Source organism: Aquarana catesbeiana, linkage group LG04, assembly GCF_042186555.1.
Source record: "Aquarana catesbeiana isolate 2022-GZ linkage group LG04, ASM4218655v1, whole genome shotgun sequence".
NCBI classification, from domain to species: Eukaryota; Metazoa; Chordata; class Amphibia; order Anura; family Ranidae; genus Aquarana; species Aquarana catesbeiana.
The window spans coordinates 631,603,772-631,627,090 of record NC_133327.1 but is presented as its reverse complement, the minus strand read 5'-3'; the positions used below and the strand labels follow the sequence as shown (position 1 = coordinate 631,627,090).

The window sequence follows — 23,319 nt, the reverse complement described above, 5'->3', positions numbered from 1 at the left end:
CTAGTTCTGATGACTTGGAGGAACCCAAGAGAGTACCTTAATTTGCAGGGATTTTCTCTCACTTTTTGTTTTGGCTACGAGACAGGAAGTGAAAGGAAATCTCCCTATTGGGACAAAGAGGGCAAAAATAAACCTTACAGGGGTTATACCCTCCCTTACGCTATCCAAAATGAAAAATAAAAGTTTTGCCTATAGTTCTATATAAAAGTGGTTGTAAACCTCAGGCATGAAATCTGAATAAAGCACATATTTCTATAGTGTTCAAAAGGGTATGGGGGCCCAGCTACTGCCCTGGGGGACATGTACCAATGCAACAAAAAACTTTAAAAAAAAGATCCTTTTTAAAGGCGCATTGATTTTAATGATGCTTAAAGTAAACAATAAAAATTAAAAATTCTTTTAAATATAGTGCTTGGGGGGGTCCCCTTAGTTTGCCTCCAAATTGGCTCATCTGTACCGTGTATAGAACCTGCTGCAGCAAAACTGTGAACTACGGCTTTGGGAGCCTGTGGGAAGGAACCTTTTATAGTGCGAGTTGGGAAAATAAGCTCTGAGCTGTGATTGAACAAAGTCTTCATCCATTTTGTCCAGTCGGGGCTCTGAGAGTGGTCTGTGCCCTAATTGGCAAAGTCTTGGCTTCACCCAATTAGGGCCCTAGAATGCACTGTGCAGCACACAGTGCATTGTGGGGCGCTGGGCGGGATGTTCGGGTGTACGTGGGCGAACAGGCGATGTTCGGGCCGAACTTTTTCTTGGCCCGAACCGTTCACCCAACTCCAGTTAACATGCATAAATGCGTGTATGCGTGAACACGCATGGAATATTGGCTTTTTCTGTTGCTAAATCCCTGTAGGAGAAAAAGGCATCATCGAGAATACAGTGTGCATGTGTCCTAAGATATGCAGACAACAGAGATTATAGGTGGAGGTGTGTGTACAGTACATGTCTCATAGCTCCCAACTGTCCCTGATTTCGAGGGACTGTCCCTGATTTGGACCAATGTCCCTCTGTCCCTCTTTCCTCCTCATTTGTCCCTCATTTTGGCCTGATCTATATAGTTGTATAATAAATGCACTTTTAATATTTCAAAGTCTTTCCCATTTTCTAAACCTTTCATCCAATTTCTAAATTGCTGCATTTTTAAATTTCAAATTTAAATTTGCCAATATAAAGTAATAATAATGGTAAAAAAGCACTAGTGGGTTTAACCACTTCCCAACCGCCTCCTGTACACATACGGTGGCAGGATGGCTCTCCTGCGCGAATCGCTGTATATGTACGGGGGCTCCTTTGAGAGCCATAGCAGGCGCACACGCGCATGTCCACTGCATGGTGGGGGACCAAATGAGCACGGCCAAAGGCGCTATCGCCGCCCAGCACATGCGATCGCGGGCACGATAGCCAGAACAAGGATTTTGTGTGTGTAAACACACAAATCCCTGTTCTGACAGGGGAGGAGAAACAGATTGCCTGTTCATACTAAATAGGAACAATGATCTGTCTCCTCCCCCAGTCAGTCCAATCCCCTCACAGTTAGAAACACACCTAGGAAACACACTTAACCCCTTGATCGCCCCTAGTGTTAACCCCTTCCCTACCGGTGACATTTATACAGTAATCAGTGGCTATTTTTAGCTCTGATCACTATATAAATGTCAATGGTCCCAAAAAGGTGTCAAAAGTGTCAGATCTGTCCGCCACAATGTCGCAGTCCAGAAAAAAATCGCTGATTGCTGCCATTACTAGTAAAAAAAAATAAATAATAAAAATGACATAAAATCTATCTAACTTTTGTGCAAACCAATTAATTTACGCCTATTGCGATTTTTTTTTTTTTTTACCAAAAATATGTAGAAGAATACATATTGGCCTAAACTGATAAAGAAATTCGTTTTTGTTTTTTTAAATTGGGGATATTTATTATAGCAAACAGTAAAAAATATTATGTTTTTTTTTCAAAATTGTCGCAGAGGTGATCAAATACCACCAAAAGAAAGCTCTATATGTGGGGAAAAAAAGGACATAAATTTTGTTTGAGTACACCGTCGCACGACAGCACAATTGCCAGTTAAAGCGACACAGTGCCGTATCGCAAAAAATGGCCTGGTCAGGAAGGGGGTAAATTCTTCCGGGGCTGAAGTGGTTAACTAAATAATTTTTTTTTAATATAAACCTCCTTTAAGGGGGCGTGGCAGGAGGTGTGTCCTATGCCTACACACTTTTGCTAATAGGTGTCCCTCATTGTCATCTCAAAAAGTTGGGAGGTATGAAGTTTACGCAAAGCTTTTGGCAGGCAAAACCCTTCCTCTATATGTCTTCCAACCATGCAATGAGCTGTGTGGCTGGAGTCCCTCTTTAAGCCAACGGCGCCAAGCAGAGCGGAGAACATCTTCCTCTGGAAAGCTCTTCTGATTGTCCATTATGGAAACCTTCTGATACATCCGAAATGCCAGTTTCAAGTTTAATCATCCCGGTCCTAAATCAAATCTCCCATTTAAAACAACAAATGAAATTGTCTCCTCGCTTCGCTCAGCGCTGACAAATTAGTAAATGTGAGACTAAATTATGCATATCTTCCCGAGTGGTAATGATATACTGTACACAGCGCCGATAATTTACTTACGCCGAGTCCATCCATTTAATTATGCCTCTAAACTGGATAAGCCAATTGGTCATCGTGAGAGATTCCGGGCAAGCTAATCACAGATATATAGAACATGTCCCTTATTGTCCCCAGCGGCTAAGTGCTAAAATGCTACTTACTGCTCGGAAGGTTAATGACCTGCTTATGTAAATTGTCCAATTTAACATTCAGCGAGCGCTATTATAAATCCTGGCACTGGGGATTTCATTAAACGTATGTTCCAACTAGTTGACCTCAAAGGTTAACAAGCACAAGTTATGCAGGGCGATTATTGAACGGGGCGCTTATCAAGAGGCAGGAGCTTCTGACCGTTTAATAGCGCTCACATACACGTGACAATCAGAATTCTGGAGAAGCTGTAGGGAAGGTGTCAGGTCACACGTCGCTTCTGAAGCTTGGCAGGTGACAACTGGATCTCCTCACTTATATACAGGCAGACAAAAGTGAATGTCGCAAAAAGGTTCAAAGCGCTGTTTGCAACAATCACAAAACAAAGGGATTGGGGATGATTTTTTTTGCCAAATCGATTTAGGTGAAGTGGATTTTAGTACTGGCAAATATTGGCTGAAGCTTAGTTGTGCTCATTGAGCTGCTTGGGTGAGATGTGTTTGGGAAAAAAAAAAATAAAAAAAATTTAATCTTAACCACTTCAGTTCCGGAAGGTTTACCCCCCTTTCTGACCAGGCCATTTTTTGCGTTATTTTAACTGACAATTGTGCGGTCATGCAATACTGTATCCAAATAAAATGAATGTCCTTTTCTCCCACAAATAGAGCTTTCTTTTGGTGGTATTTTTTGCACTATAAAAAAAACATAAAGACTGTCAATTTTGAAAAAAAAAACAATATTTTTTACTTTCTGCTATAAAACATACCCAATAAAATAATGTAAAAAATCAAATGTCTTCATCAATTTAGGCCAAAATGTATTCTGCTACATATTTTTGGTAAAAAAAAAAAATATATATTGATACAAAGCGTCTACAAACCATGGGATATATTTATGGAATTTTTATATATTTTTTGTTTTTTACTAGTAATGGTGAAGCTCAGCGACTTCTAGCAAGACTGCAATATTGTGGTGGACAAATTGGACACCTAACTGACACTTTTGACACTTTTTTGGGAACCAGTGACACTAATACAGTGATCAGTGCTAAAAATATGCACTGTCACTGTACTAATGACACTGGCTGGGAAGGGGTTAACATCAGAGGCGATCAAAGGGTTAAATATGTGCCTGACTAATGTTTAACTACTGTAGGGGAGATGCTTGTACTAGTGGAAGGCAAAGATCTGTGTTCTTGCTTTGAAGGAGCACAGGATCCATGCCTTTCCTTCTGACAGAACGGCAATCTGCCTTGTCTAGATAGGCAGACTACTGTTCTGCCTCTCTCACGAATGATTGCAGGGTGCTGGCGGACATCAGGTTTGTGCACAGCGGGAGCGAGTCTCCAGTGGCATGCATGTGCGCCCGATACCTGGAAATACAGGATCACATATATATATATATACGTGATCCTATGCAGCGTGGCCACCCGTAGCAGTAAATCTGCCTTTGCTGGATTTGTACTCTTGCTGGGTGTCATGTGCGTCCCTGTACCTTTAAGGAGGGGTGGGCTCCCTCCAGGCATATCTGCCCTTAATCTATTCATTCTTATATGTGCTCCTACTATGGAGGCTCTGGAAATTTCGAGTTAGGACCACAGTATATACAGAAGTCCCTTGATGTGGGCACTGTAGTGTAGACATATATTTGCAAATGTGTGCAAACAAAATCCTCTGTTTTTAACGTAAACTGTTTAAGAGGGACAATTTGGTTGTTTTGCAGGCTGGTTGCTAAGTGTGCTGGGAAATCGCTTGTTTGTTTGTGACATGAATGGGCTCCCCTATGTGTGTTGCGCAAAAAACATGCAAATATGCACAGTGCAATTTTGCACGAGTTCACAATGCGAATGTGAATGCAGGCTTAAAGCTGAACTCCAGGCACAAAGACTTTAATTTAAACATATTCTTTAAAAGCCACTAATTATATAAATCTACCTTATGCAAACTCAGATATTACCTGGTATTAGTAGCAGTGATATTATCACTGTGCTGTACATAATCTGTACAGACAACAGAGCTGTGGGAGGACCCAGCAGACTCCACCCACTACAGGCTGCCTGCAGGAAACTACAGGAGGGGGCGGAGACAAGACCAGTGTCTCATGTTCTCCCACGCAGGCACAGGGAGAACATGAAAAAACCATGCAGGTAGTGTCGTGGTTGGGATTTGAACCAGCTAGGCCAGAGTGCTACCCACTACACCACTGTGCCGCCCACATAAGAAAACAGTGCAATACAAATACAATGCAAAACCATTGTAGGAGAAGCTCCGCGTTAGGATCAAACAAGGGTTGCAGCCTCCCCTAATAGACTCCCATAAGGGGCTATGGTGAATTAGAAAAATAAATAAAATGGGGTACACAAGGAGAGAGAGCAGCAGTGACCAGTCTTTATTACAGGAAGCTCCTGCACAGAGATAAAGTTTCACACTGGATTACTGCACAGATCTAGAAGAAATACACAAGGCACACCAAGATTCATGTAAAAGTACACATATTGTATTTAGAAAATACAACAGACATATAGTGGGGGTGAAAATCTCCCACAGGAAAGGGAATTCCCCTTTTTATGCCGCGTACACACGATCGGAAACTCGGCCAACCAAAAACCGCTGAGAGCTTTTGTTCGGAAAATGCGACCATGTGTATGCTCCATCGGACTTTTGCTGGCGGAATTCCTGCCAGCAAAAGATTGAGAGCATGTTCTCAATTTTTCGGTCAGAAAAAGTTCCTATCCGAAAATGTGATCATCTGTACAAATTCCGACGCGCAAAATTCCTACGCATGCTCGGAAACAATTCGACGCATGCTCGGAAGCATTGAACTTAATTTTCTCGGCTCATCATAGTGTTGTACGTTCTTGATGTTCGAAAGTTCAGAGAACTTTTGTGTGAACGTGTGTATGCAAGGCAAGCTTGAGCAGAATTCAGTCGGAAAAAACATCCAAGTTTTTTCAGACGGAAAATCCGCTCATGTGTACGTGGCATTAGCTGTCTTCAGAACAAGTGTCCCCAGTGGAAGATTTCACCTCACCTTTTGTTCTGGGGACAACTCTAATAGTTTGGATGTCCCCTCACTGTCTTTCTCAGAGATGATGGTCACATGGGCAAAAATAGAGTGACTCTACCCTCTGTAATCTGTAATTCAGTGTCAACACATTTATTTATTTTTTTTATTTTATTTATTTTAGGTACTTATATAGCGCCATCTATTTACGCAGCGCTTTACATATACATTGTACTTTCACATCAGTCCCTGCCCTCAAGGAGCTTACAATCTAAGGTCCCTAACACACATTCATATACTAGGGACAATTTAGACAGGATCCAATTAACCTACCAGCATGTCTTTGGAGTGTGGGAGGAAACCGGAGTACCCGGAGGAAACCCACGCAGGCACAGGGAGAACATGAAAACTCCATGCAGGTAGTGTCGTGGTTGGGATTTGAACCAGCTAGGCCAAAGTGCTACCCACTACACCACTGTGCCGCCCACATAAGAAAACAGTGCAATACAAATACAATGCAAAACCATTGTAGGAGAAGCTCCGCGTTAGGATCAAACAAGGGTTGCAGCCTCCCCTAATAGACTCCCATAAGGGGCTATGGTGAATTAGAAAAATAAATAAAATGGGGTACACAGCGCTATCCTAGGCTGGAGAGGGGTGTCTCAATCCCTCAATATGATGACAATAGTGCACCACCCAGAAGCTACTATACTCCTATAGTGATAGTCTAAAATGTATAAATCACATATACCAACATATAATGTGACATATAATAATAGATTTAAAGTGCAGAAATACATATACTGTACTGAGGGTGGAGCTGCTAGTGGGGTGGTGTTTGGGAATAGCAGATCCATGAAGAGCTCCAGCAGGTGGTGGGTGGTGATTCACATGTCTTCCCCTCAGAGAGCCTCAGTTCTGGGTCTAAGTCAGTTACTTTTGACTAGAGGATAGTTCTATGAGTGCATTAAGGCTAGGACACAATTCCAAAAATGGGCAAGTTGGGAAGAGTATGATGTTGTGTATGGTATGAAGGGTCTATATACTCTTGTGGAGTCCTGTGAACAATGCAGGCAGGTATAGTGGTAACTTTTCCTGCGTCTCTCAGAGTGTCACACTCAGTGGCGTAGCGTGGGTTGTCAGCACCCGGGGCAAGGCAAGTAATTTGCGCCCCCCCCCCCCAGCCTGCAGACTTTTAGCTATCCCTGAGTCCCTTCAAATACAATAGTACTGACCTACCTGATTCCTATACTGACCACTACACTGAGAACTACACTGTCCACTACACTACATTGTCCACTACACTGACCACTATACTATACTGACCACTATACTATACTGACCACTATATTACACTGACCACTACACTGACCACCATACTACACTGTCCACTATACTGACCACTATACTACACTACACTGTCCACTATACTACACTACACTTGACCACCATACTACACTGTCCACTATACTGACCACCATACTACACTGACCACTATATTACACTGTCCACTATACTACATTATACTGACCACCATACTACACTGACCACCATACTACACTACACTGTCCACTATACTACACTACACTGTCCACTATACTACACTACACTGTCCACTATACTACATTACACTGTCCACTATACTACACTACACTTGACCACCATACTACACTGTCCACTATACTACACTATACTGACCACCATACTACACTATACTGACCACCATACTACACTGTCCACTATACTGACCACCATACTACACTGACCACTATACTACACTGACCACTATACTACACTGACCACCATACTACACTGTCCACCATACTACACTGTCCACCATACTACACTGTCCACCATACTACACTATACTGACCACCATACTACACTGACCACTATACTACACTGTCCTCCATACTACACTGACCACTACACTACACTGACCACTACACTACACTGACCACTACACTACACTGTCCACTATACTGACCCACCATACTACACTGACCACCATACTACACTGTCCACCATACTACACTGTCCACTACACTAACCACTACACTGACCACTATACTACACTGACCACCATACTACACTGACCACCATACTACACTGACCACCATACTACACTGACCACCATACTACACTACACTGACCACTATACTACACTGTCCACTACACTGTACACTATACTGACCACCATACTACACTGTCCACTACACTAACCACTACACTACACTACACTGTCCACTATACTACACTGACCACCATACTACACTGTCCACTACACTACACTGTCCACTACACTACACTACACTATACTGTCCACCATACTACACTGTCCACCATACTACACTGTCCACTACACTGTCCACTATACTACACTGACCACCATACTACACTGACCACCATACTACACTGTCCACTACACTAACCACTACACTGTCCACTATACTGACCACCATACTACACTGTCCACTATACTACACTGACCACTACACTAACCACTATACTACACTACACTGACCACCATACTACACTGTCCACTATACTACACTGACCACCATACTACACTGTCCACTAAACTATACTGTCCACTATACTACACTATACTGACCACCATACTACACTGTCCACTACACTACACTGACCTCCATACTAAACTACACTATACTGACCACTATGCTAACCACTATACTACACTATACATACTGTCCACTACACTGCCCCCCATAGTGACACTACACTGACCTCCATACTATACTACACTACATTGTCCTGCCTACAGTCTCTCTCGCCCCCCTCCCTCCCTCCCCCTCCCAGTAACAAGACTCTCACTTACCTTCTTATCCTGGCTGCATCGATCCGGATGAGGAGGAGAAGACAGCGGCGGCTCACATTCTTCTCTCCCCTGCGCTCTGCTTGCTGCCATGTTCAGTATCCAGCGCCCTGTGATTGGGCGTATGGGGGTCATGTGCGGAGGCGGGGCGCCTCACATGACCCCCATACACCCAATCACAGGGCGCCGGACACTTAACATGGCGGCCGGAGCCCGGGGACACAAAATTAGAAATTAGGAGGAGGCAGCCAGTGACACATACTGGCGCCCCCCTAAATATCGCGCCCGGGGCCACGGCACCCCCTGCACCCCCCACGCTACGCCACTGGTCACACTGCCTGCTGGCCCACCCCCCGCTGTGAAATATTGTATCAAAAATTGTAATTACATGCGCCTGTTAAACAGGGGCAGAAAAATTGGGCCTTGGATGGTGGTGCCACAACACTGTAACCCCTCACAGTTACTCTTGTTTGGCACAGGAACGGGCCACGCTGTGAAATATTATATTAAAAATTGCAATTACATGCCCCTGTTAAACAGGGGCAGAAAAATTGAGCCTTGGGTGGTGGTCGTGGTGCCACAACACTGTAACCCCTCTCAGATCCTCTTGTTGGGTGCAGGAACGGGCCCTGCTGTGAAATATTATATCAAAAATTGTAATTACATACCCCTGTTAAACAGGGGCAGAAAAATTGGGCCTTGGGTGGTGGTGGTGGTGCCACAACACTGTAACCCCTCACAGATACTCTTGTTGGGCGCAGGAACAGGCCCTGCTGTATGCACACTCTTTGATCCGTTACAAACCCTTCAGCAGCACTGAATGTGTGTTCAGAAAGCACATTGGATGCAGGACAGGCCAGTAGCTCGATTGCATATTGAGCAAGTTCTGGCCAGTGGTCCATCCTCAAGACCCAGTAACCCAGGGGATGCTCTGTTGGAAAGGTCTCTAAGTCTGCTCTTGCCCCTAGATATTCCTGCACCATATAATGCAGACGCTGTCGATGGTTGCTTTGGTCAGCCGGCCACCTTCTCCACTGCTCTTCCTCTGACTGAAGCCTGAGCAACACGTTGTCCATCACCAGGAAATGGTAACCTTCCAGGGTCTGGAAATGCGTTACACAAACCTTTCTTTAAGGCCTCCTGAAGATGTTTCATCCTTTTACTCCGTCTTGCGAAGGCAGGATGAGTTCTTCAACATTACCCTTATAACATTGATCAAGAAGGGTTGCCAGCCAGTAATGATCCCTCTCCTTGATACCACAAATCCTAGGGTCCTTTCGCAGGTTTTGCAGAATCAGGGAGGCCATGCAGCGTAAGTTTGCAGAGGCATTAAATTCTGAGTCCTCTGGGTCACTAAGGATCTCATTATCCGTAACTACCTCCTCCCAGCCACGAACAACTCCTTGGGTTTCTGGGGACTGAAAACCATCCCTTGAAGACTGCTGCTGAGTGTTAATCTTCTCACTGCTGACACAATCCTCCTCCTCCTCCTCTTGGCAGGCCCGCAGGAATGCTTTCTGGAGAAAGGGGGCCTTGAGAGGAAAGGAAATCCTCCTCTTCCTCCTGTTCTGCCTCAAGTGCCCTGTCCACGATTCCATGATGCGTGTGCTCCAGCAGGAAGACTAGAGGGACAGTGTCACTGATGGGTGCATTGTCGCTGCTCACCATTAGTGATGGACGAATGGTTCCGCCGGAGCAAAAGTTTGGGGCGAACTCATTGTTTGGACATTCAGCGAACACCTGAACAAATGGGTCGTTCGACCATTTCTCCGCCCCCCCCCTGAACAGACCACAATGCATTGCAAGCCCTGATTGGCTGAAGCAGTGAATTGGACACTGTCATCATGACTTTATCCAATCATGGCTCATTCCCGCCCCACAGTATAAAAGTATTCTTTCAATGGCAGCCATTTTCAGTGTGATTTCGGCGTGGAGAGAGATAGAACACGGCTCTGTTCAGTGCTATTAGTTAGTTTGTGTGCTATACTTTTCTATTTTGCTTCAATTGTCAGTGTAGAATATTAGTTTAGTGTCAGTCTAGGGATAGTGTGAGTGTGTGAGTGTAGTGAGGAGGACCATCATTCAGCTTTGCATAGTGTGCAGCTAGAATAGGGACAGCTCAGATAGTTTCACTGTAGAGTAGTGAGACTTTTTCATTCATCCATACATTAGTGTAGAGTAGGGACAGCTCGGATAGTTTTAGTGTGGTGTAGTGAGACCGTGTCAGTAATCTTTACATTAGTGTATAGCTAGAGTAGGGACAGTTCAGATAGCGTCAGTGTAGTGACGGTATTGCAGTATATTATAGTGTATCCGTGGAGTGTGTCTGTGTAGTGTGAGTACTCAAATTAAAGTGCACCAAACAGAACTTTACATTAATTAAAGTGCATCTACGTACAGATTTCCACTTCTTCTTTACATTTGCTTATAAGCATCGCCCCCTCCCTCCCAATAATGTCTGGAAGGACAACAAGGAGAGGCAGACGTTCCCTTGGCAATGTAGGGGGCCAGCAACAAATGTGTCCACAGGCAAAGGTGGACGTGGTGGTCAGTCCTCAGACAGGGCATTTTTTCCTCTCTTTAGTGAGTTTGCCCGTGCTATCCAGCCACAGCATGCAGAGGAGGTGGACTGGCTTACTAAACCATCCTTATTCTGCTCATCCTCTGTCATGCAAGCAGAGACAAGTGTGGAGTCCCCTGCAGTTGCCAGAGTGGATAAACCTGCCTCCTTGTCCACATCTATTCCTATCATAGCCCCAACATCAGTCAGCTGAGTTATTTGACCAGAGCATCAGCCACTTGCTCCTTGATGATGCCCAGCCATTACTGGATTCAGATGTTGGTTCTGAGGTTGAGGATGACAGGAACATGAGCCTAGAGAGAGGGGAGAACACTGGTAGACAAATTGGTATTCATGTTCCCCAAGCCGCAGCGTATTGCCAAGTTGTCTCCAGTGGTAATGATGATGATGAAGATGGAGGAGATGGAGATGATGATGATGATGATGAGGTCACTGATGTTCCATGCGTGCCAGAGCAGAGGAGTAAACTGAAAGTGAGGCGGCACAACCCCAAGGAGGCTGACATCAAGAAAGAGTAGAGAGCAGCCACCCTATTCCATCACATTCTGCAGCTGTTATCTACCGGCCCACTCCCCAAAGCTCAGCTGTCTGGGCCTTTTTCAGCACATCTGCAGCAGATCGCACTGTTGCTATCTGCAAACTGTGTCTCAGGCACATCAAACGTGGCAAAAACACCAACCATTTGGGTACCATATGCTTAACAAGGCATTTAACATTAACATTAACGTCCCTCCTCCTTCTTACCCACTTCAGTCTGTCCCTGCTATACCGAGTCATTACCTCTCAGCAGCCTCCGCTGACAGGGAGGATGGTATAGCACAGGGTGTGCCAGGTCCTAGCAGCACATCTGCCAGCAGCACACCACCAGCTGTAGACTGTAGCCGGCAAATTTCTCTGCCCCATCTGCTGCACCGGAAAAAAAATACAGTCCCTGACACCCACAGCGTTTAAATGCAAGGTTGTCAAAGCTTTTGGCTCTCCAACTTCTGCCTTTCAGCCTGGTGGATTCTGCCCCCTTCCATGAACTGGCACAATGTGCTGTACCACAATGGCAGGTTCCTAGTCGCTACTACTTTTCACGTAAGGCCGTTCCATTCCTCTACCATCACGTGGAAGGGAATGTTCTGGCATCATTGGGCAAGGCAGCCAGTCGTAAAGACCATCTTACTGCTGACACGTGGTCCAGCAAGTATGGGCAGGGACGATATATTTAGTTCACAGCACACTGTGTAACGCTGCTTGCAACTCCAAAGGATGCAGGACAGGGCTCGGTGCTGCAGCTTGTTGTGCCCCCACCTGCCCATGTGGACTAAACTATGTTGGTAAGACCAAAAGACAGTTAAAAACACGAATCGGTGAACGTATCCAGCATAGTTCAGAAAGACGATGAACGTCCACTGTCATTACACTTTTTGAAAGCCCACGGAGGGAAACCTAATGGCCTTAAGTGCAAAGGGATCTACAGGCTTAATTTACCTCCCAGGAGAGGTGATTTCGATAAGATACTATATCAGAAAGAAAAGATGTGGATCTTTAATTTAAGAAGTATGCAACCTACAGGGCTAAATAACAAATGTAATCTGTCAGTATTTTTGGAACAGTAATAAATTTGGTTAATGAGATCTAACTTTCTATCCACTGGAACTTCTCTGAGATGTGCACCTTTTCTTAAAAAATATGAGGTATGAGCCTTATATTTGGTATTTTAAACTATGTACATTGGACGTAGTAAAATATCTTTAGCTTCAGAAGTCGTTTCTATATATATATCTAATTGGTATATTTTTGATTGTTTGCATTATATTATTTGGGTATGTACTCAATCATTACTACCTCTGCCTTAATGTTTCCTGGTCATGTTGATCTAATCATTTCTCTCTGGGGACTCGGTATATGGGTCTATAGGCTCCTACTTCCTTCTGATCTCTTTTCTGTAAAATTGGATTCATCTTAACAAACCTTTCTTTATTATTATTTTCTATTCTTAAATTTTACCTTTGCAACTATTATGACTTTGGCTGGGCTACTATTCTGTTGCTGTCCGGCCGCCAATAGAATCTATGGATTGTGATATCAGCAATACTGTCCTGTCAGGTTTTTATAAGGTTTGATTATCTTAGCCACTTGATATGCAAAGTATTCTGGCAATAGGTAGATACATGGGGTAAATGTTATGTCTGTTTGATGTGATATCTGACATCTAATTAGCCGCAGTTTAAACAGGGTATCTACATTGATTCTTGGTTAACTAATTAAGTCCAGGATTACTTATGGACACTCCTGTTGCAACTGCGCATGCTCTGAGGAAGCTTGGTTTACAAGCGAAACATGTAAGCAAGACACTCACTTGTCTCCAGCAAAACGAGCACTGGTCTGTCTACCTACACGGTGAACTCCATCCATCTTAAGTTCTGTTCAGCTGATATTTCCAGTCTCTAACCATCAGCGGATCCACTGGGCAGATCTGGATCGGCTAATGTATAGCCCCTGCACGGCATCCAAAGGTGTTTGAGACACTAACTAAAGGACAACTACTTGGAGGAACCTTTTTGAAGAGGAACACTACTTATCCCAACTCTCTAGTGGTTTCTCTGCTGAGTAATTGGAACATATTTGTGAATTCTATATAAAGGGAAAATGAACACTTGAAACAAGACATCTAAACAGTGAGCTGTATCAGTTCCCCCCAAACTTTTAACAAGGGGAAAGTTATTCACTGCCTAAATCCATTTCATTTCCTTGACTAATGCCATCCCTTATATAATTTATTACGATCAATACTCACATGTCCAATATTCTACTTACGTGTCTCTGTTGATGTTTGAAAGAACTGCCCTCTGCATAAGCGGTCTATTTTCTTAAATATGCTCGAGTGAAGATTCAGATAATTACCCTATCCATACATATACAATTTCTCTTCAGAACGGACTTGATGAACTTCCAGGAATAGCAGGATCTCTTTAGGTCACTTATAATTTTTTGAATCATTTTTCAGAGACAGTGTTACGGCTCCAGACTTCTTTCTAATCAAGTGCTGCCTATACTGCCTCTTTTTTCTGTTGAGTTGTTTGTCTAGATGAAATGGATTGTTAGATGTGTATGGCTGATTGTGGTAGACACCAGTGTCTCTTTTTAAGACCCTTTTCGTCTTAATTTTAATCAAATGTTTTTGGAGGAGGGTATTTATACTAGACTACACTATATGTAAATGTTTTTTCTATTTTTGTGGATATACAATAAAATTATTAGTCCCTATAACCAATTAATCCTTTTTTTGAAGAATATCTTTGGGAATTCTTTTCCCGTTTTTTTCTGCATTTGTTGTGCCCCCACGTCTCCATACAGCTGGTGGTGATGATTCCAGAGCTGTGAGCTCTACCCCCTCCTCCTCCTCCTCCTCCTCCGCCACCTCCATGCCCTCCTCTGAAGAATTATCCTATGAACATCAGGTACCTCCTAAGCGTTCATAGCTCTATTCCATGAGTCAGGCTAAAAGGTGCCATGCAGTGCTTCAGCTGGTGTGTTTAGGGGACAGGAACCACACTGGAGCAGAGGTTCTTGTAGCTCTGCAGGGACAGGCCCAGAGGTGGTTCACACCACGCCAGCTGGAGCCAGGAATGTTGGTGTGCGATAATGGCTCAAACCTCCTGTCCACCCTTAGACAGGGAAAGTTGACACATGTGCCATGCCTGGCACATGTCTTCAATTTGGTGGTGCAGCATTTCCTTAATACGTACCCAGGGTTGCAAGATGTGCTAAAGCTGGCCAGAAGAGCCATTTCAGGTGGTCATACACAGCCAGTGCTCGGTTGGCTGAAATTCAGCTGTAATTCCACCTGCCCGTAAACCGCCTGATTGTGACATGCCCAAAACCGCCTGATTGTGACATGCCCACCAGGTGGAACTTGACTTTGGCAATGCTGCAGCGGCTATACATGCAGCAGACGGCCGTCAACGAGTACCTGTGCAAATACGGCATGACGACAGGATCAGGCCACCTAGGCTTTCTGTAAGTGATGGCTTTCCAATCCCAGGACCCTTGGGAGTAGTATGTGGCTGGGAGGAGGAAGTTCCAGATGCTGTCATCCTGAGTGACCCCGAGGAGTCTGCTTCTCAAGCCTCGACAAATTTGAGGCGCATGGGCAACCTCATGCTTCAAAGCCTGGGACCCAAGAATACGTGGCATAAAGGAGAAGGATGATTACTGATTGGCAACCCTCCTTCACCACTGTTATAAGGGGAAGGTCTCAGAACTCATCCCATCCCCACAGAGAGTGCAGAAGATAAAATCTCTTGGGGACACGTTAAATAGGATTTTATTGAACTTTTTTCCTGACTCCAGTAGGTTACAGTGTCATGGAAAACGTAGTTTTGAGTCTTCTGTTGGTCAAGAGAGGAGCGTTGGAGAAGGCATCCGCCTAAGTGAGGCATTTCGGAATTTTTTTAGTCCTCGCCGCCCAGGGTTGTCATCTTCCACATCCCATCGGCAGTGTCTTCATCACATGGTGGACGATTACCTTGAAGCCAAAACAGAGGTGGAGAGCTTTCCAGCTGACGATCCACTTACTTACTGGGTCATGAGAAAAGACCACTGGCCAGAACTTGCCCAGTTGCGCTGTCCTGCATCCAGCGTGCTTTCAGAACGGGCATTCAGTGCTGCAGGAGGTTTTGTTACTGATCATAGTCTGTCTACAGACTCCGTGGACTGTTTGACTTTTATAAAAATGGATCAGTCCTGGATTACCAGCTATGAAGCACCTGATGCCGATGTCACTGACTAAGTCTTTTTGGGATGTGGAATCTCTGTAGGACTTCGAGGCTGCCTAGCTTTGAGGGTGTTCAATCATTTCATCTGAAAGAATGTTTTTAGTATAGGTTTCATGGGCACAATTAACACCCAAACACCAATTTTTCAGCACCTGTTTGACAGGTGCATATCATTGCAATTTTTTACAGCAAGGCCAATTCTTGATTTTATCAAGAGTACCTCTATAGGGTTATGGTGGGAAGACACCACCGACACCCAAAGACCAATTTTTCTGCACCTGTTTGACAGGTGCACATTGTTGCAATTCTTTACAGCAAGGCCAATTTTTGCTTTCATCAACAGTACTTCTATAGGGTTACGGTGGGAAGGCGTCAAAGACACCCAAAGACCAATTTTTCTTCACGTGTTTGACAGGTGCATATCATTGCAATTTTTAATAGCCAGGCTAATTCTTGCTTTCATCAAAATTACCGCTATAGGGTTATAGCTCACCCGTTACTTCTATCCAAAGTCAAAGTGACACCAGAATGTATCCAAAAAATCTCCAATCTTATTCCCAGTGCACTACATTGTGGCCTCATCATACACACTGGCTCCCCAGCTGTGGCTGAGCAAAATAAAGGCAGCTTGCAGGGAAAATGTAATTTTTTTTTTGGCTTTATAAATGCAATTATTGCTGCAGTAGATTCTAGATATGCCACTTTACAGGTAGACTAAGAGGACCACCCGGGCACTATATTGGAAGGAATTTCCCACGCAGGGGTTCTTCTCCAGCAAATACACACAACATAAAATGCTAGCCAGCCTGTCTCTCTGTAGCAGTACTTCTGTTCTTTATCCTGGTCCCACAGACCACTGGATCCTTTAGCGTGGATGGCTTTACTTTAGTGCCCACAGCTTCGCTCTGGCCTTAGTCTTCAGGCCGTTTCACTGCCTCTTGCAGTCACACATGTTCTGGCTGCCTCCTGCAGCCCCTCTGACTCCTGGAGCCCACCCGTCTCTTGGTGTGGAGCAGTCTCCAACTGGGAGCCCTGAGGTATTTCCATTAACTCATTATAAGGGCTGTGCTCACCTGAGCACACACCCTGCTGGTCATCTACAAAATCTGGACACAGGGTTGGAGATCCCTTCCCACCCAAGACACTGTGGAATCTCCAAACTACAGAGCCCCATGCCGGAATACACAACCAGAAGTGAATTAGTAACTGTAGACACTGTATTAGATGCTGTGTACACCGCCTGCACTGTATTAGCAACTGTACAACGGCTGCACTGTATTGTATACTGTGTGCACCATCAAAAGTGTAGTAGAAACTGTACACACTGTATTAGATACTGTGGACACCGCCTGAAGTGTTTTAGAAACTGTACACCACCGAATGAACTGTATATATAGGTTACACTGAATGCAGAGTGTATATATATATATATATATATATATATATATATATATATATATATATATATATATATATATATATATTAGACTGACATATATATATATATATATATATATATATATATAGTATATATATCAAATACACTGCCACTAACTGAATAACCTGCTTGCTTAAGCTAACTCAAGCTCAAGCTCTGTCCACGCCAACAACACTACACACGGCCGCTATGTATGCAGCCTTATATAGTGTGGGGCGTGGACTTTGTCCCCCTGAGCCATGATTAGCCAAAGGCACCCTGCCTTTGGCCAGTTATGGCTCTCTCAGCAACACGCGCTGTGAGTGGCCATAGCATGCAGGTCAGGTGCATGCTTTGGCCAATCATCATACAGCAATGCAGTGCACTACGGGGTGTTCCGCTGCACTCGAATTTCCCGCGAACGCCCCATAATGTTCGCTGTTCTGCGAACGGGCAAACAACCTATGTTCGAGCCGAACTTATGTTCGACCCGAACATCGAGCTCATCCCTATTGGAAGAGAATGCCTTCAAACATGCCCCCGGCATAATAAGGAATTAGGATTATCTCGGTACCCAAGGATTAGGCCAAAATTATAAAAAAATAATAACAATTTATTAGAAAAAAGGCATAACAAAAACCCCTTAGCGCCGCTCATATGCACATTTTGGTACGTGGCTTTCAGGGGTTATACCGAGGTGATGCTTGCAGCTACAGGCATCACCCTGGTACTGTTGTTTAGAGGGGGCGGTTGACTCTTTAGGGAGAACAACCGATGCGGCTAAAAGCCACTCAGTTGTTATCCCAAACAACCATGAGCGGACTCCCCCCCTCCCACCGCCTTCCGCCTCTCCAGGCCTCCCGTCACACTGGGAGACCCGATCCGCGATCCGACACTTCTGCCGGCTGGAGTAAGGTTGAAACAAACCTGGAAACAGCTTTGTTACAGTGTTCTATGTAAACACATGGGAGCGACGTCTCAATGTCACTTCCGGTTTTCGAGGCTGCCAATGGCACCAATTTTTAAAAAAAAGGAGTATTCAGAATCGCCGTTTTTGGGCGATCTGCATACTTTGAAGTGCAAAGGAGAGATTTGAAGTCTTTTAGACCCGCGATCCTTTCATAAGGAGTACCTGTCACCACCTATTACTGTCACAAGGGATGTTTACATTCCTTGTGACAGCAATAAAAGTGATTAGAATTTTTTTTTTTTTTTTTAAGTGACAATGTAAAAAAAAAAAAAAAATTTTTAAAAGGAAGGAGGGGGAGGGGGGGAAGGGGGAAGGGGGGAGGGGGAGGGGAGTAAAAGGAGCGGAAGGGGGGAGAGGGAAGGATAATGGGAGAGAGGGGACAAAAGTAAAAAGAGAAAAGAATAAAAATGGATAGAGATGTCCAAACTTGATTGTCCAAACCCACCTAATCAATCAAGATAGTGGATACCCCAGGAGGCTTATGCCCCGTACACACGGTCGGACATTGATTGGACATTCCGACAACAAAATCCATAGATTTTTTCTGACGGATGTTGGCTCAAACTTGTCTTGCATTCACACAGTCACACGAAGTTGTCGGAAAATCCGATCATTCTGAACGCGGTGACGTAAAACACATATGTCAGGACTATAAATGGGGCAGTAGCCAATAGCTTTCATCTCTTTATTTATTCTGAGCATGCGTGGCACTTTGTCCGTCGGATTTGTGTACACACGATCGGAAATTCCGGCAACGGATTTTGTTGTCGGAAAATTTTATAGCAAGCTCTCAAACTTTGTGTGTCGGAAAATCCGATGGAAAATGTGTGATGGAGCCTGCACACGGTCAGAATTTGCGACAACAAGGTCCTATCACACATTTTCTGTCGGAAAATCCGACCGTGTGTACAGGGCATTAGCGTTTCATTCAAGGAAAGGAGGAGGGGGCAGGCCTATTGGCGTGTCATCCAGAGGCCCACCCGCTGAACCCTGAGGGTCGGCAAGCCTCTCAATGATGTCAGAGAGAACATGGCGACGCAGAACTGAGCTGTGGCCAGGCATGAGAGGATCTCAGAGGGACAATGCTGGATCCACTGGATGGGTGAGTATCAGAAATGTGCAAATACCACCTTCAGGTAAGTGGGGTCATAAAAAGAAAATTTGGAGGTGGGGGGGGGGGGATTTATATGTGATTCTGCACTTCCACCTGCAGGGGGTGCGCACAGGTGAATTATCACAGCAGAAGCGGATCTGCAGGTACTGTGCACTCAATGTCCTTCGGCACCCACCGATCGTCGGTAAACTACACAGAACGGGGATCTGTCTATGTGAACAAGGCAGACTGCCGTTCTGACAGGGGGGAAGAGATGGGTTGTGTGTTCCTGCAAAGCAGGGTTTAAATTTTATCTCTTGCCCTAGTAAAAGCAGCACACATAATACACAAAAACACTGGCTAGGCACACATTTAACCCTTTGATTGCCCCCGATGTTCAACCCCTTCCCAGCCAGTGTCATTAGTACAGTGACAGTACATATTTTTAGCACTGATCACTATATTAGTGTCACTGATTCCTGCAAAGTGTCAGTTAGTATCTGATTGTCTGCCGCAATATCACAGTCTCGCTATAAATTGCTGATCTCCGCCATTACTAATATAAAATAAATTAATATTATATTAAAATATTCCATAGTTTGTAGATGCTATAACGTTCACATACATTAATCAATATACGTGTATTGGAAAAAAAAAATCACAAAAATATGTAGAAGAATACATATTGGCCTAAATTTATTAAGAAATTCGACTTTTTACATACTGTGGAATCTCCAAACTACAGAGCCCCATGCCGGAATACACAACCAGAAGTGAATTAGTAACTGTAGACACTGTATTAGATGCTGTGTACACCGCCTGCACTGTATTAGCAACTGTACAACGGCTGCACTGTATTGTATACTGTGTGCACCATCAAAAGTGTAGTAGAAATATATATATTTTTTTTTTTTTAAATTGTTGATATTTTTTTGTTTATAACTCAAAAAATAAAAAATGCAGAGGTGATCAAATACCACCAAAAGAAAACTCTATTTGTGCGAAACAAATGACATAAACTTTATTTGTGTACAGCGTCGCACAACCGCACAATTGTCAGTTAAAGTAACACAGCACCGTATCGCAAAAAAATGGCCTGGTCATGAACAGTGGGGGGGGGGGGGGGTAAATCTCCTGGAGCTCAAGTAGTTAAGTAACAACTTTTAAAGGGCTCATGATATTATATATTTATTTCTCAAACAATGGGGGTTAGTCACTAAAACTGGAGAGCGCCAAATTTCATGCCGCTGTGTATGGTAGCCAATCAGCTTCTAGGTTTTAGCCCTGATTCACATTGGAGCGATTTGTTGCAGCCTATTGCCGGCAATGGCACCGTTCCAATCGGTGCGGCGCCGACTTTGCGGCACAACACCGATTTGCAGAAGTAGTTATTATTGCACTACTTTTGGCGACTTTGGGTGTGATTTCAGTAGACATCTGAAGATGTCTTTCAAGTCTGATCCAAAGTCACACTGAAATGCTGCTTTGAAATCATGCGATTTCAAAAGTCGTGTTCAATGTGGCTTATTGTCAAAATTTAAAGAGGGAGTCCCGCGAAAAAACATTTTTTAAAAGCCATTTGCTACAAATACTGCAGCTGCTGACTTTTAAAATAAGGACACTTACCTGTCACAGGGTCCAGCGATGTCGGCACCCGAGGTCGAACCGTCCCTCGGTCCTCGGATGCTGCCGCCGCCATCTTCGGTATGGGAATCAGGTAATGAAGCCTTGCGGCTTCACTTCCCGGTTCCCTACTGCGCATGCACGAGTCGCGCAGCACAATCTGATTGGTCCGTGCTGTCTCTGGGACCCGCGTGTGCGGTGGGACAGGAAGAGGCGTAGACTCCCGTGGGAGACTATGCCGGAAGTGGGTTCAAATACCTGTCTTAGACAGGTATCTGCACCCCCCTCCCCCCTGAAAGGTGCCAAATGTGACACCGGAGGGGGGGAGGGTTCCGAAAAGCGGAGGTTCAATTTTTGTGTGGAACTCCGCTTTAACTGAACAAGCTGATATTAGAAGCTGATTGGCTACCATGCACCAGATTCTGAGTGCCCCCAATGTGCCATATCCAGCTAATAATTCCTGGTTTTCCAGGAAAACATTATACGCCTTTAGCTACGGTGCACCAACTGGTCGGCAAGGAATCCCATCTTAGTGTGATCCATGTCCGGAATCTGGGACATTTTCTAAATTCATTTCCAGAATGTGGAACTTTTCCTGAGAACCAAAAAGACCAGAGCCTGCAGTGTATGAGGTGACCGCAGCCTGGCCGCCACAAGATGGCGCTGTTGGAAAGAAAAAGAAATAGATTACCTTTTCAAAGATGGCCGTGCGAGGGACAGCGGCGGTCACATGGACAGGATGTGTATCGGTGCCGAGCCCCGCCCCTCCCGGAAGAGCTGGGAGACGCACGTGTGTGAAGAGAGGAAGGATGGAGGTGGTGAAGGAAGGCGCTGCAGGTATGGTGGCCGGGGATAGGACTGTGTGTAGGACCAGCAGCTCCGGTTAGGAGATGTCTGAGGACATGAGTCCTGGGTCAGGGGAGGCTTCATGTGTCTTTCCATTTATGAAGCTTGCTGGTGTTTATATGTGAGGTGTAAACACGGCTGTGTTATAGAGAGAGGCTCAGGGATCTGCTTCCATAACAATGTACTATTAACTAAAACTAGTTCACACAGAATGTGGTGCAGATGTGTGTAGTAACCAATCCGCTTCCAGGTTTTAGCTCAGGTTCACATGGAGGGCGAAGTCACATGATTTCAAACCGGCAATGCAGTCTGACATCGGGGACAGATGTCTATTGAAATCGCCCCTGAAATTGGCAAAAGTAGTACAAAAACTCCTTTTGGGAATCGCAGCGCAAAGTCAGCGTCACACCGATTCCGATGGTGCTATTGCCGGTGTTGTCAAGAAGTGCCCTGGTTGTTCTGCGCATGCGCTGTACGGAACAGCACAACAGCTGATTTTATGATCAGCTGTTGAGACGGCACCTGCGCACAATAGCCGACAGAATATTTTTTTCTGTCAGATTGTGCCCCGCGCTCCCATGGCGAGTTCATGTCAGTGAGGGGCGGTTTTCTACATGTTGTGGGCGGATTGATAAATGATGGGTACTTGGGGGGTGGAATTTTTAACCGTTTCCCGAGCTCCTCTCGGGCGGATTATTCTTCAAAGACTAGCATAAAAAGTTTTGTTTTGCAGCATCGGGCATCTTTAACCGTTTAAGCCCCGAACCATTTGGCTGGCCGAAGACCAGAGCACTTTTTGCGATTCGGCACTGCGTCGCTTTAACTGACAATTGCGCGGTCGTGCGACGTTGCTTCCAAACAAGGACAAGGTATGAAATCGTGCTAGTTCAGACCGGCATTGCGGTTCATGCACAGATGTTTATTAAAATCGCCCCCCCTACCCCCCACCCCCCCCCCCCCACCCCCCCCCCCCCCCAGCAATAGGCTCCGATTTGGCATGCAGTTTGATACATCGGCCCAGTGTGAATGTGGGCTTAGTAAATCCCCCCCGTAGTGTCATGCAGCCGTACATCTACAACGGTATCCTAATACATATTATGGTTTACTTTGATTTAACCACTTAAGGACCGAGCCTCTTTCTGAAATTTGGTGTTTACAAGTTAAAAACATGTTTCTTTGAAGAGAATTACTTAGAACCCCCAAACATTATACGTTTTTTTTCTAACACCTTAAAGAATAAAACGGCGGTCGTTGCAATACTTTCTGTCACACTGTATTTACTCAGCGGTCTTACAATCGCACTTTTTAAAAAAAAAAATACACTTTTTTTGAGTTAAAAAATAAGACAACAGAAAAGTTAGCCCAATTCTTTTTTTATATTGTGAAAGATAATGTTACACTGAGTAAATTGATGCCCAACATGTCACACTTC

At 44.6% G+C, this 23,319-nt stretch overlaps 1 protein-coding gene across 1 annotated transcript in view; it reads left to right on the top strand.

The window, feature by feature from the left end:
• The first annotated feature begins 21,788 nt into the window (after positions 1 to 21,788).
• The window catches only part of RRP15 (ribosomal RNA processing 15 homolog), a 51,305-nt gene continuing 49,774 nt past the window's right edge, over positions 21,789 to 23,319 (top strand). Inside the window, exon 1 of the mRNA XM_073628370.1 lies at positions 21,789 to 21,878. Coding sequence (XP_073484471.1) covers positions 21,851 to 21,878 — 28 coding nt within the window. The 5' untranslated portion in view covers positions 21,789 to 21,850. The remainder of the gene's footprint in view (positions 21,879 to 23,319) is intronic.